This window comes from Coffea arabica, chromosome 2c (assembly GCF_036785885.1).
Source record: "Coffea arabica cultivar ET-39 chromosome 2c, Coffea Arabica ET-39 HiFi, whole genome shotgun sequence".
Lineage (NCBI taxonomy): Eukaryota > Viridiplantae > Streptophyta > Magnoliopsida > Gentianales > Rubiaceae > Coffea > Coffea arabica.
The window spans coordinates 32,007,117-32,022,325 of record NC_092312.1 but is presented as its reverse complement, the minus strand read 5'-3'; the positions used below and the strand labels follow the sequence as shown (position 1 = coordinate 32,022,325).

At 37.1% G+C, this 15,209-nt stretch overlaps 2 protein-coding genes and 1 long non-coding RNA gene across 8 annotated transcripts; 1 reads left to right on the top strand and 2 right to left on the bottom strand.

The window, feature by feature from the left end:
• Nucleotides 1–139: 139 nt before the first annotated feature.
• Nucleotides 140–5,051, bottom strand: LOC113732423 (uncharacterized). The gene has a single exon (XM_072075744.1). It carries the CDS (start codon nt 4,674–4,676, stop codon nt 3,315–3,317), a length of 1,362 nt encoding a protein of 453 aa, XP_071931845.1. The 5' UTR covers nt 4,677–5,051; the 3' UTR covers nt 140–3,314.
• Nucleotides 5,052–5,407: 356 nt separating this feature from the next.
• On the bottom strand, nt 5,408–8,290 carry LOC113732422 (uncharacterized). Of its 4 annotated transcripts, none has more exons than XR_011839342.1 (5): nt 7,769–8,290; nt 6,504–6,572; nt 6,338–6,429; nt 5,898–6,080; nt 5,408–5,752 (listed from the first exon to the last, which is right to left on the bottom strand). It is a non-coding gene; the product is annotated as an uncharacterized lncRNA (long non-coding RNA). The 4 variants fall into 4 exon arrangements; XR_003458742.2 differs by having other exon boundaries at nt 5,898–6,230; nt 7,769–8,275; XR_011839343.1 differs by having other exon boundaries at nt 5,898–6,102; nt 7,769–8,262.
• Nucleotides 8,291–8,517: 227 nt separating this feature from the next.
• On the top strand, nt 8,518–14,998 carry LOC113732421 (uncharacterized). Of its 3 annotated transcripts, XM_027258166.2 has the most exons (9): nt 8,518–8,830; nt 8,923–9,014; nt 9,295–9,366; nt 10,146–10,252; nt 10,587–10,642; nt 10,872–11,046; nt 11,515–11,598; nt 13,132–13,431; nt 13,884–14,880. In XM_027258166.2, the coding sequence occupies exons 1-9, from the start codon at nt 8,666–8,668 to the stop codon at nt 14,735–14,737; spliced, it is 1,905 nt and encodes a 634-aa protein (XP_027113967.1). In that variant the 5' UTR covers nt 8,518–8,665; the 3' UTR covers nt 14,738–14,880. The 3 variants fall into 3 exon arrangements, with proteins under 3 accessions (XP_027113967.1, XP_027113968.1, XP_071931844.1); XM_027258167.2 differs by lacking the exon at nt 11,515–11,598; XM_072075743.1 differs by lacking the exon at nt 8,518–8,830 and having other exon boundaries at nt 8,923–9,012; nt 9,292–9,366; nt 13,884–14,998.
• The last annotated feature ends 211 nt before the right edge of the window (nt 14,999–15,209 follow it).

Here is a 15,209-nt window from a genome sequence, read left to right as displayed (position 1 = left end):
CAAAAATTTTCTAATCCCAGAAACCTAGAAAATTTAAAAAAAAAATTAATACATTGTCGAAGACAATTAATAAATTGTCAAAGGTAATTAAAAAATCTTTAAATCACTAACCAAAAAGGCAATATGTGTTCTACATGAATTAAAGAATGAATCCATAAATTGAACTAACAAATTAATTACAAAAAACCTTGTCAGAAATAAAAACAAACCCTAACTTGACCTAACTATGAAGAAAGTGAAGGAAATTGCAGACCACGTACAGCGAGTCATACAAATCGTGTGATGATGACATGGATGCCATGTCATTCATGATGCTTACGTGTATGATGACTGTACAGACACGTCACTAAGCAGGACATTACAATCTGCCACGTGTCGTCCTCGTCAGAAAAAAGGGGGCCGTCCAGTCCTTTAGTACGGGTGGTTCTCCTCCTCCTCCCTCCAGGCGTCGTCCTCCAGGGCCGCCACTGCTTCATGAACGCCGGAATCCATCTTCTCCCAAAAATCCAACCCTCAAAACTCCTTCTCCACCTCATTGTTCCACCTCAATTTCATCTCTTTCTCCCAGGGAATTTCCAATTGAATGTTTGTATCATCTTCAACCATCACAAAATTCCTTCAATTCCAACCTTATATTTTCAGCGGTATCAGCCCCAAGTAAACCTATTCATCTCCTGCAAAATCAACAGGTGGATGCAAACTATCCATCTCCAGCATCAAATACCGGAGTATCGGGCTTACTTTTTTGTTCCATTTTAGTTTTTTTTTTCCTTTTTTGTAGGTATTTCTGTTTTCTGTCCACTTGCCGACAAGCAAGGAACCTCCCTGTCTTGGTTATTTGGGGAAATTTCAAAGTTTGTGTTCTGGTTATGTTTGTTACAAGAATATAATTGCTGGCTCTATCTGATCTGAATGACAAAAGGTTTAAAAAAAAAAACCGTAAGATCCTCTGCTTTTTAACTCTTTTTATCTTCCATGAACTCTTTTCGCTTATGCTCACAGTTTTGATTCCTTAATTTATGGTAGCTTTTATTAAGATCATTTTGTATTTTTCATGTCTATTAGTTTCACAGCTCACATTCTTTCAACTTCGACCTTTTGCACTTCATTTTGATGGTCTGATTGCAATGCTTATTAAAAATGGTGCAGCAACCTTTTTTCATGTTATCTTGTTGTTATTAAGAATAGAACAATAAAAGGATTTCATCGGTTTGGTTCTTCTGGGTTCTTGTATTGCTGTTTTTTTTTTTTTTTTTGGTTAATATAAAAAAAGTAGTTATATGAAGCTACTTTGTGCTAGAGATTTAATATGAGAAATTGCAGTTGAGGTGCAAGTTATCTGGACTTTTCTAGCCAAATAAGAATTTGAAGCATATGGTTTAAAGAGGACCTTAAGTGGATCATTGGTGAAATTAGTGACATCTTGATACTTTAAAGTACCCTTTGTGCAAAAGTTTTAGTGAATTGCAGGTATTAAGTGACTTTGTTGTGTATCAGCAAACCTTTTTATGTTATATTATGAGAGACATACTGCTTAGGCTTCTCTGGTGTTATGCTAATATACAGATGCAGCTTAACAGTGCATGAATAATTGCAAGAGAGTCTGAATTCTTTGAATTGGGGGAGTAATGTTGGATAGGGTCTCTGAAAATACAAAAATGCTAACCCCTAACATGAGTAGGATAATTACATTTTATGCTTGTGATTGTTTTCTGCCCAACCAAATTAAGACCATGTTAGTTATAGATTAAGATACTCTGGTGTTTTGAGGAGGATCCCAAGCTTTAAAATGTTTAGAGTGAAATTGACATAAATCACAGAGGCATACATATAGTATTTACATGGCTACCTAAAATTGAAACACATTTAGAAGAAACATTAATCTTTTGAGAAAACCTTTAGCTAAGGGCACTTTGAGTGGAGTCAGGTATGAGTCTCGGAGACAAGTGCGGGTTGAAGGCCGTACTGTATATGTATGTGTAAACATATATAGTTCTATTCGTAGTATATTAATAGTTATTAAAATCAAAAAGGCTAGTTAGCATCATAAACTGATTTTTTTCATTCTATTTTGAAGCTTTGGTTCTCTGCATTTTTAAGAATTAACTTCTTTGGCCTAGAATATGGCATCTTATGCACTTCATCAAGAGAGATTCTAAGTATAAGGTGAATTCTTTTCCTTAATATTCTGTAATTTCCTCTTTGCATATTTGTCTTTTCTCTGTCATAATTAAGGGGCTTACCTTGGCTAGTCCCCTCCCCCCTGCCTATGTTTTTCATGCACGCTCTTCTCCTGTTCATTCTTTTCAATCCTCAACTCCATCTCTGCCTTGCATTGCTTTCAAAATCTTCTCCCTTGACTAAATTAAGTCCCAGAAATGCTGCATAACACAGGCAGCAAAGCACATATTCCTCCAAGTTCTGCAAACTACGTCTACTAAATCAGAGCCTATATCCTCTATGCTTGTATGTCTTTAACCAAGAGGGATGATTGGTGGCTGCATAGCCACCTATTCAACTATTAGGTTGTTATTTGGGTCCTATTATATGTGGAAATATATCAAGCTTTAACCCTTTTACTGCTCTAATTACTTTTTCATCACTAGGCACTTGGGTTTTTTTTATTTTCAAAACCTTGTCGCAAAAGATTCAAACACAATGTGCACTACATGAAGAAAGAAATTGGTTGTGGCGGAGGGCGGAGGGGTCAAGAAAGGATGGATACAGAATGGTGTGAAAATGGGATTTGATTTTCTCTTGAAACACTTGAACTCTATGCATATAGCGAATAAGTTGTACAAATAAATTGTGGTATCAGTAGAGGCAAAAACAGGAGCTGGCTAATGTTAGAATCGAGGTACAAAGTGGGTAAGAAACTCTTAGCTCGACTGGGCTATAATGTTAGGATCAAGGTAAATAGTGTGTGTATGGTAGGAAACTGTTAATTCAACTTGAAGCTTTGCTGAAAAGTTATAGCTTGCTTAAATGTTTCACTTCTTTCCACTGTAAAGCTGTATTTATGCACCCAGAAGTTATAATAATGTAGTCAAGTTCTTAATTATTCATTACTTTACAGGATGATACTTAAGGCAATGATGAAAGGCTAAATTGACCACCGCAGCAAAGATTTTCTTGGAAACAACAATTTGAATCTGCTTTATGAAGAACTGAAATAGAGTAATGGCACAACCATTTGTTCATACCAAAAGGTTTTTAGGTGATTTAAAGCTAAAACTTCCTGGATCTGTACTTCTCTGGGAAGTACTGATGAAGTTTCATTTGATTCTCTTTCATTTAACTAGTTCCCTGATACACTACAACTGTGCAAGAACTCGTTTGTCAAACATTTCAATCCCTCTGCCTACAATATCACACCTAATTAGACTCCCAATTGTATTCATGACCATCTTAATGTCATCCCATCCGTTCCCCCGGGCCAACTTCTTATACAGATAGCTCTCAAATGTCATCCTCTGCACGTACTCATCCCCACACAACTCCACTAATGCCTCCCTAGCAGCATTGCTACCATAAAACACCCTTTGCAACAAATCCAAAAACCTGAATGTAGTTAAATACTTCTCATCCCACTTCTTCAAATACTCCCTCTTTAAATCTTCTTCACTAATCATTCTTTCACCTCCTTCTGATGCCTTGACAATTGCTTCCCCGCACATCCTCCCACTCTTGGCAGCAAAGTAAATTCCCTCACCAGAACATTTCGTCACATATCCTGCTGCATCCCCCACCAGAGCCACTCGTCCCCTGACTCTAACTGGACGTGGATGCTCAGGGATTGGATGAGCCTCAACTTTAATTACTTGACCGCCATGAGTTTTTGGCCTAACTCTTGCTCTTATGCCATGTTGAAACATCTTGATATCCTTCTTTGAGCATACTGTCCCCGTTCCCACTGCCACATGATCGCACTTGGGGAAAACCCACGCATAAAAATCAGGTGAAACATCATTTCCGACATACATTTCAGCCAAATTTTCATAATATTCCATTTTCTCCTCAGGCAACTTAATCCTTTCTTGAAAAGCAATAGCACAAGTGTAATCTCCTGCTTTTATGGCCTTAGCCACCTTACTGTTGGCTCCATCAGCACCAATAACAACATCAACAGCAAGAGATTTCTGTGAATTATTCTTATTATAGTGAATAACATATGAAGAGCTGCTTGTTAGGGGAACCTCCACATTTGTGACAAGTCCTTTGATAAGTGCGGCGCCACAAGACTCAGCACGGCGGCGTAGGAAGTCATCAAGCACTTCTCGGCGGAGCATGGAGATGAACTCATGGGGCTTCAGAGTTTTACCAAAATCAACGGCCAGATTGGACGGAGATATTATCTTCATGCGGGTGACTTTCCGATCAATGAGGTGAGGAGGGATGGAGAACTCATCTAGCATACAAAGTGGGATTGCTCCACCACAGGGTTTGGCAGTAGAGGGGCTGCGTTCGAAGAGGAAGGTCTCTATGCCACCAGCAGCAAGTGCTTCAGCTGCAGAGGATCCAGCTGGACCTCCTCCTACCACCGCTGCCCGGAGCTTGCTGGAGATGATGAATGTGGAGGGTTTTAGCTTGGGTTTAAAGTCAGGTGATTTACATCGGGTTTTCAGTGGCAGAGATAAGGAGTGGAGTGGATGAAACAGGTGAGTTTGAGCGGCCATTTCTTGGTGGTTTGTGGGGTTGTGCAATAACCAGCGTTCTTAAGGTCGTTAGTATATGGAATCCCACCGGTGAAAGTGCATATGGTATGGTGAATGCAACAGGGTTTTGTTTAAAATTGATGGGAATCTTTGATTATTATGTAAAGTTGTGCCATTAGTGAATAAAATATGTACTAATGGTGCTTTGTTCTTTGGATTTAGTTAAATTAGTCTATTCTTACCCCACAAAAAAAAGTTAAATTAATCTATCAGCTCCTTGGTTGTACAAATCCAAGAGGAAGAGAGGATAAAGGCCTCGGGAATTGGAATATAATACTTCATCCGTCTCGTATGATCAAAGGGAGTCTAACTTTTTATGAATAATGGTCTGATTATAATATTTGTATTTTTTTTTATATTGTTTCAGTAAATTCAAAATTTGAATTTAAATAATAACATATATATAATTAAAGGGGGGATTGTATTGAAAGGAGAGAATAAAAAGTTTTAGGACATTTCAAAATAGAAAGTATTGACATTTTGATTGGGCCGCAAGGAGTAGTGAGTTTAATTTGACAAAGAAATTCTTTGCAATTGCGTGCTTTTAGGCATAGAATATTGTATAACCATGTGCAGCTGTGTATTTATGCTCAACATTTGCATGCTATCAGTTGACATTTAGGAGGAAAATAACATGAATTAATCTTTTATATATTAATAGTATATACACAATTATCACTACTGATTTAAAATTTAAAGTTCAAAATTTGCTCATATGTCATGAATCTAATCGATAATACTGTATGAATTATTAGTGTATATAAGATTTATTTAAACAATAATACATAAAGTGTCAAATCCCTGACATACCATTTTGCTAAAAGACATAACTTTGATTAATGAAACCGCCAATTTTAATTCAAGACCCTCGTGCGCATAGTCCGACCTTCCCTTTCCCCGTGAGGATCGTGCAACGTTCTCCATGTATCTCTCCTCGGCTGAAGTACGAGGCTCGTTCTCAAAGCCAGCGCTGAAATCTCCCGTTGCTCCTTAGTTGACAAAAACTTCCTCAAGCAAGTGGTAGACGGTGCAGTCATCTTGAAATTTTAAAAATTTTGGGTTCACGTGACAAAAAAAAAAAAAACACAGCCAAAAGGTTATTTGAGGGAGCAGCAGGTATAATCTGATTAACTTTTAACAGCCATAAATTGATATAAAAATAGTTTACTTGACAAAATATACCCGTGCAAGCTCGGCCCACTTGCTATCGTCCATGAGCCAGGTAAAGTTCTGGCTATTCCAACCTAGTCCCGTTTCCCGCCTCTTGAAGGCAATGTACAGTTTGGCCAGTTCTCGCAAGGCATAGTATTTGGCTCTTATACTGTCCGAAGTGAACGATGTGCCATATTGGCCGTTCAACCGCTGCTGAATTTCGGGAACCATGTAGCTACCAATATTATTGTCCTTAATTTCATTAGCTCTATGCATGCTGACAAGGCAGTTGGCAATTTCTATTTCATGCTGCCTAGTGAAATAAAATTTCTACCCACCTGGATTGCGCCTTTGTTTTCTCATCTTATTAACCCATAAACAAAGGCAATCAGACACGTTGGTAATTATACCTCGAGGCAAGACAGAGATGAAATAATAAGTAGCGAAAGTAGAGGACTAGCAGGTATTACCTTGTAGTAGTTAGAAATGCACTTTTGTAAATCGTTTTCCCCTCAAGCTGAGTTGGATGCACAACAATTCTCACAATTTTTCGTCTTCAATGCTGTGTTCATTGAGGAATAAAATTAGTCACACTAAACAAGGCAGTGAACAAAGTCAGAACCACGCAAACTATACCTTTGGAAGCACGGCGAGTAATAGGGGGCATGTAACCTTAGACAACAGCAATGAAAACACCAACCAACCCTGTTTTATAGCACCAAACAGCAGTATGAAGTTAGACTGCAGATACCAATCTCAGTAATAGTCGGAGAAGACAATTTAAAATCACAAAAATAGCATCAGACAATTCATTTTGGGAAAAACACAAGAATTAGTGCTACAATAATACGAAAACATGACTGCAGTCGCATTAGCAAAGCTGGACACACTCATGGAGGGGAATAATATGCCAAAGCACAATCAGAAGCAGCTCCAGGCCAATAATTTCCATCAGAAGCAGAAACATACGCTTCTTTCACTGAATTTAGGCAATTCTAATGAATCTCAAGCAAGTAAGACATTTTGGTTAATCGCATATAAGGACTATCGAATGCATCCACCAACTCCGGCAAAACAGCACCCGACAAGCATTGAAGAACAGGAATTTCAGCTACACATCATTCTCCATTAACTTTTAAAACACAAACTACAGTAAGAACCACTCATATTACTATTCGTTCAACAGCTTTTCCCTCCTGTACAGTTTCACTTTTAAATAACCTTAAAACGGACACACTCAAGATTTTACTAAGGTTTCTGGTGTCATTCAGAAATCTCACTGGCATAGGGAAAGCTTAACAGCTCAAAATTTGCCAACACAGAAAGAAGGACAGGTATTCCCTTTCAATTTGATCCCAACTGCACATCGAAGATGAACAGCATGCACAGAATGGTATTTTTGAATGAATTGATATACATAATTGCGGGAACAAACTACTTCAAGTCATGGTTTGAATAGAAAGGAAGAAATAGGCAGTTTTTAGTTAACCAAAGTTGTATTCGGTTGGACTACAAAATTTTAGACCTGATATGAATTGAAGTCAATGCCGTATTGTGATCATCCATTTTCTCAACATATATAAAACAAATCTGACGTCGAATTCGGAGCAAACTAGTTTATCGTCTCAATCATCACACCAGCTCAATTTTTCGTGGTTCATTCTCAGCATTGGTGAGAAATGGTTCATCCACCACAATACTCTGCACAAATAATCTCTACCTCTACTGTCCAACATCTCTAAACGGCTAAAACAAAAAGTGAAAGCAGCAAGCAAATTTTGACCTCAGTGTCTAAAATTTTTAACCTTCCGGACAGCAAATTTTGAGCAACCCACACATTATTCTTTACAATAAGCAGCAGAAACAGTAAATTGAAAGCTGCAGAATGCCTGAAACATAACCTTAACAGTAAATTGAAGAGCGAAGAGGGGTCGGAGCTGTGGGGGTTCGAGATGTGCTATTCGTTGTGGAAGGGGGTTAAGATCATGATGGATTGAAATGCGAGGGTGGGCTCTTGCAGACAAGGTCGCTCTCAAAGAGGGGCGTATTAGCAAGATGGATCGAAGAGTGAAGAGGGGGTTAGAGCTCAGAGGAGGTTTGGATTTGAAGTCGCGAGCTGAAATCTGCTTCGATTACTCACAAATTTCGCCTCTCGATGGCCGGCAATGGTGCTTCAGAGGAGTACTTTGCACAAGCTCCTGACCAAGTCCCTGTTCTGAATCTCTCTTCGCGTTCAATCTCAGCAAATTGGGAAAGTGATTTTCGGTAGTGTTGGCAAAGGAAAGCCGAAAACAAGACAATTGAGTATTTTGCCAAAAACGCTGCAATTTTATTATTCTTTCACTGTAGATCTACATAACAGTATATGCTGTTCCTCAAAGACAAATACAGTTTTTGGAAAAAAAAACAATCCAAACGGACCCGTTATATCTAATATTCATGTGCATAATTCGTACTTTAATAAATTCTGCTGCACTCTCCTCACTTCTTAAATTTCGTCCCTCTCTATATTAAAAAAAATAAAAAATAAAATAAAATAAAATCTCAACTAGATCAAAATGAATTCTAAATTACTTTAGTTCTCTAATATGCATATTTACTTTTTAGTAGTTATTGGTCCTCCGACAAAAAAAAAAGAAAAAAACTCTTTAGTAGTTATTAGAATCTGATGGGTCATCGGGTCCGGTTCTTCTTATCCAATTTTAATTAGGAGCAATAATATTTCGGGTCGGGGCAAATTGAAAACTTCATTTTAGATTACTTTGCACAGAGATTATAGAAGCTAAAACCCTTCAACAATGGAGCCTCTGCTAGGGTTTACTGAACCACCTGCTAACGACGTCGTTCTGGACCAATCACACAGCTTCAAATTGGTACCATGGATTAGCTGGGACGAGTGGGACTTTGTCAGAATCTCCCTCTTCTCTTCTTCTCCACCATCCGTTGCCTCAGCTCTCCAACGAGTAATTGAAGGCCAAATTTAAATTCATCAATTTATTATTTTTTTCTCATTTATTATTATGTTAAAGAATGATTTTTTTGGGGGTTTCTTCAGATTACGGCTTGGCGGAGCAGGGGATGCCTGCCTGTAGTGGTTGAAGTCACTGCGTCAATTGTAGAAATTCAGCAGAAAGATCCTTTTTTTAGGTAACCCTGATTTACAAATTTGATTAGTTTAAGGTGGCTAAAAGTGAATTGGTCTGTTTGATGCTTTTGAAATGAACGTTCATAAATAGGACACAGTTTTTATGTATTTACCTGTTTGTAAGGCCATGAATCATCAAAATGTATAATTTATTTGGAATATTTATTATTATTATTATTTTTTGTTTAGAATGTACTTACATGATGTTTGATTCATGCCCTTCGTGAACATTGCAATCTGTGAATTTTGTGCTGATTGGAGGTATGAATTTTTACTGTTTAGGCATGACTTACCTGGAGAAGCTGTGGACTCAGAGGAAATGCTGGCCATGTTGTATTGTATGGCAATCATGAGGTAGTTCTTCATTACTTAGCAAATTTAATGTATTTTTACCTCTGGGATCAATTGAGCTATCTCATCATATATGGCTTGCTTATTTAAACTAGAATGAAAGTGCTCCAAGAAGACTGGGTTTTTCAATATTGACAAGTAATTGTGGTGTCAATGGTGAAGATTCAATTGGTATACTTGTGTGTTGTTTAAAATGCATCAATGAGGTGATGAAAACATTTTGCTAAGCTCTGATGGTTAAGTACATGAAGGAATAATGGTTCAGTTCTCGGGGAGTTATTTACCCCTGGAGATTTTAAAAACTTTTGGTTTTTAGAGTGTTATTGTGCCAGTTCTTTATTTTGTTGTGATTGGCATGAATGAATACAAAATTTTCAGAAGAAAATTGAAGTGACTTATTAAATAAAAGGCAGACAGTAAGAAAATCTTTTAAAATTTCTGTAGTGCTATGTTATAGTATAAGCAGCTCTTGTCTATGCCTTTCTCTTGCATTCATTGTTTTCCAAGGCATCCAATTAATGTCATTTTTCATTTTTCTTCACTCTTTATTGCCTACCTCATTGGCTGTGTGATGGAAAGAAAATGTTTGTCAAAACGGGGTGTGAGGGCCATGAGTGCGTGTATACTTAAAAGTTAAAACTACAGTCATTGAGTAGTGGCCCAAGTACTTATGTGACCTCTGCAAAAGTATGCCTAATTAAGAACCTGCTTCATGTATCTTCCTTGCATGCTTTATTCTATCCTTAAACTTGTGCTAAAAATTTTGCTTCTTGTCTTCTAAGGCTTGTCAATGGTGTCATTGAGAAAACTCGCAAGAAGACAGAGGTCTCAATAGCAGAGGCTGCTGGTGCTATTGGTATTCCACGTATGCTCATAGATATTCGTCATGGTAAACAACTTTGCATCCTGTTTCTTCATTTCTTATTTTACTCACATAGTTCTTCTAAGAAATGTAGCGACAAAGTTTTAGGTTATGCAGATCACCATTTGATGTTGTAGTAGCTGATTGTCAGCATATAAGATGCATAATATTGGTTAAGCTTCCTTGTTTTCCTGTACTTCCAAAAGAAAAAGGAAAAATGGGTATTCATCTGTTCCCTTGATTATTTACCAATGCATATTTTTTGAGTTCAATTCCTAATACGAAAATTAGTAATAAATGATGTGGAATGGCTTGACTTATGGATAAGTTTTCTTCTGAGTTGGTTGTTCTTTATTTGTAGAGGGCTCTCATCGTGATCTCCCTTCTCTTCACCTGGTTCGTCTTGCCTCCATGAAGGTAGCATTTTGTCCTTGATCTATATATCTATCAACTGTAGTGCTTACTGGAATTTGTCATGCATGAACTTTTTGCTTGGCTAAGAGAGCACAGTAATGGAAATTCATTTGAAGTTGCACATGCAAGCTTTGTGTTAGAACCATAATTGACTTAACATACTTCTTAATCATTTCAATTCTTTGTATGAAATTGAAGATCACAGCTTTTTTAACATGATTTTGACGTTCAGGCACTTGATTGGTTGAAAGAATATTACTGGGAACCTCAGAAGAATGCTATTCCAAATCAAGCAGACGTAATTAGCAATGCTAGAGTGGAAATTAAGCATAGGTTATATGAACTGGCATCTTGTTTGAGAGCAAAGTGCGGCTTGAGATCAGGCTCTTCACTAGTTAAAGGGAAACGTGAGTGGATACCTTCATTCTTCACTATGTTAGTTCATAATACTCTTTTCATGTCGAACTTTCTCTATTTGAAAATAGATGACAGAATGCTTTCTTTTGTCCAATGATTTTCGCCTGATTAGTTCCTTTATATGCTTAACCCTTAGATGAAATTCAAAGTTTTCACCTTGCTTTGGCAGCACAATAGACTACTTGTTAAAACTTCCAGTCTTTAATAAATTAATGGTACCAGGGCACTTTGTTACTTCTGCTGTGACGCATCCCTCAATTCTAGTCTTTACCATTTTAAAAAAGATCTCCTTCGTCTTGAACATTCAAATATTCAATATCATGTGACTTAGAGAGATAGACATAGAGGAAGAGAATTGTTACTGTTGAGAATAAAGACTGTAATCTTAGCCTTCCCTTGTTGGATTATTCTTTGTCAATGATTATATTCTTATATAATTTACATTGATGCTTTTTCAGGATTTAAGCATTTAGAATGTCTTCATGGGCCTAACAAATTTCTCTCTTTAATGGCCATGAAGCATACCAATTCTAAATCTTCTGGTGAGTAAATCTGTTAACTGTAAATGAACACTTGACAATCCATGGTTTGGAAAATTATTTGAGTTTTCCATATCTAAACTCAATGCATGCTGAAGAAGATTAGATGTCAACTTAGTTGTTTTAATCAAAATTTTGGAAGGCATGCCTTATTCTATATGGCCTACCAAACAGAAAAGTTTATATTCCAGAAAATGATTGCTCAGATACCAGGAGACAAAATAGCTTGCTAGGTCAGAAAGTGGATAAGCTGGTATTTCCTCTGTCATGCATAAGTGCATATGCTCCATTTTTTCTTGAAAGCTTCCCGATCATGTCTCCAACAAAATGCTGTAATTTTTTATGATTTGTGTTTACTGGAAAAAATATTTCTATTTTCTAAGTGTTCATCAAACAATAGTTGTCAATATGAAGTATTTCCTGTACTATTCTTGAACTGTTTATGTATCTCTAAGGCAAAATTGGAATAAGTTCGCACCAAAATCATAACTGATTGGAAAATTACATTAGAGCTAGGAGATGTGTGAGTTCAGAAGGTAAATTTTCTTTGGTCTATTCCATGATATCTTTGAAGAGTATTTACGAAATTTGGCTGAATGACAAAATGCCTGGTATGAAAAACATATTTTTCTTTGGACTCACTTTCAGCTTCTGTTAGCACACGTCATTTGACTATTGACTAGCTGTAGACATCCTGTCTTCATTCTTCAATGGCCCTCATCACCAACAGTTTTCCACACCCATTAAATCCTCACCTTCATGAATAGAACAATGTGTTCTCCTCTTTCAACTGCTTCTAGTTACAATTTGATTTCCCTCCCTTAATTAACACCCTGACATGAAAAATTAAGCTAACTATGCTAGGATTCCATTTGCTTGCTTACTAGTCAGTATATCTCCTACTTTTGCTAGTTACCACTGATGGAAACCTCTGATCTCCGACTTTCATTACTAAAATTAGTCTTACCTTATTGAGAATGTTACTGCTTCTGTGGTTACAGTTACTCTGATTCTATTTCTTTAGTTCTATTGTGTTATTTGTATTGTCGGCTATCATAGTAGCAAAGGCAATGGGCATAAGGTAACAATAGGAAATACAATAAGAATGTTTCTTTACCATTGCTTTCAAGATGGCTATTTTATTGCAATCATAGTTATGTCATATTTTTCGAATTCATCCGTACCAAAAAGTGGTAAAAGAAAGGTTCATTTTTTTTTTTAATTGTGTAAATGTTCTTTGTAGGAAGCTCTTTACCGTTAAGTAAATTTGGCCCTAAGTCTTGGATAAGACATGCATTAAACTTGAGGTTACACTTGAGGTTAATGTCAGTTTTATTGTATTTGTGGTGAGTATGAGATTTTGAGTTTCGCAAGCCCTGCGGTTAAATAGAAAACAGTAAGTGAAATTTGTCTATGGGACATGTAGTTTTTATTATATGGATGAAATTTTCGAGCATTTTTCCATTAATTTCTTTTACTGAAAGAAGTTATCAAATTGGCAGAAATCCTCATTTCATGTTTGCTGGCTGTTATTAGTTTCTAAAAAACAGGTAAACAAGCTGTTAAAGAATGTTCGACGGTTATATTCTTCCTTCTCTGGAGAAGTAGTAGATGTTCTACTGGAACTCTTGCTGAAGGCAATGGATTTGTCAAACATGGTGGAGCTCTGTGAGAATCAAGAAACCAGTCATAGATCTGAGACTACACCAACTGTGTTCAATGCATGGAAACCTGTTGTCATAAAATTGTTCAAGAAGGAACCAGAACTGCTTTGGAGTCTTCTGAAGGCTGTGCTTATAAAGATTGAGACCAAGGGAGGCAACAACAATGAAATAGGTAGGTAAGTACCTACTGAGATTTTGGCATTTCTACATGCACAGATACATACACATTAGATGTCTTGTTAAACTGCACTGATATTGTTGTGTAACCTTATAGGTTTAGATTTTTCACATCGTCGCCAATAAAAAGCTTTGGTTTCAGTGAATAGCACCTAAAATCGTATGCAATACTGGAAACCCAATCACACTGTTATACCTGTTCTGCTGGTTTCCCGAGTAGTCATATATCAGATTAAAGAATACTTATGGATATTCGGAGGCTAGACTCTTTAAGATGCCTTTTCCCATTAGACAAATAAATAGATACTCTTTTGAAAGCCGATAAGAACTAAATACAATTCACAGTTTGTCATCATGCAAAGTTTGTCTTTATATCCCTTGTGTTAATTTCAAATGATAACATATTATGTTTGTGACCTGATGATAAATAATTTGATCCCTCATCAGATGAGCACCTCTCCTTAGCCCATATTGATGAGTCTCACCAAATTGAACAACTTGCTACTCTATTTGAGTGGCTTGTCAGAAATCTTAGTGCAGTGAAACCTTTGGAGCTCAAAAATTCTGCTGCCGAATGCGAAGATTTTCTTATAGAGAAGAATCATCCTAAAGCAACTATTTTTGAGCTTCTACGTAAATGTCTTGTCACCTGCTCTCATGGCAACCTTCAGCTGAGGACTTCTGCTCTTGTTCTTGCCCGTATCCTGGGAGATAGATCTTTGATTTCTAAACTCGAGAAACTTTTACAGCTGACTGGACCGGATCTGGATGTTAGTGAAGCTTTCCCTTCCAATGATAGTGTCTCTGAGAACTTCCTTTCCCATGAACAAGAATCTATTGATTTTGCTGCCAGAAGCCTCGAGTTAATCAAACTTCATCGGAGGAAGACTGAGAATTTGATGTCAACAAACAACAATGAGAAAAATACAAGATGGGTGATCGTAAAATCTTGGAATCCATGTCCCATTGGTATGTTGCCTCAGTCCCTTGGTTCTGCTGGCCGATTTCCAGTTCTTGACTGCAACTTTGAAGCTCCTGAAATCCCAACATTAGCAATTAGGAAAGATCAGTGGGATCCAAACCAATGCTCTAAGAAGAGAGAACCTCATTCTGTTGCCGATGATTTAGATAAGATGAATGTAAAGAAAATAAGAAAGACAATAGAGGGTTGTGAAATAGATGACCAGGAAAATCTTACTTCCGAAGATATCAAGGGGCATATGATGATAGGTGGAGTATGGAAGAAAGCTAGTGAGGAAGAACTACTTGCCATTGCATCAGCTGTAAGGATTTTAGTTTAGAGCAACTCTAGTGGTTTTTGTCGGAGACGGAAGTCACGGAACAGCAATTTTGATCCTTAGTTTTCAACTTCAAGAAATCTGATTCCTGGTCTGTACCTTGCACCTTTCTGTTGTTTTATATTTACTAATGTTGTATTCTTTCATCTTGGTGGTTGTTACTTGTCGTTGCTCTGCTATGGCTTTTCTTTCTGTTTGTATGTCATTGTAATGTTGTAGATATGAAGGCTACAGCAAAGTTATTCCATCCTGATTTTGGCCCTATCTGAAAACCCGTATGATTTGAGTTTCTTTTTCATAGATCAAATCAAAACATTTCGGTATTGAACTGGCCTGAGAGTGAAGAACTGGAGTAGCATGAGATGTATCAAGAAATGAGGGTGACAAAATGACAATAATGTATCCTGAAGTGATGCCCTCTGTAACAATATCAAAATGATTAGTAGACCAGGTCATATTGAAGTTTTTGCTCTGG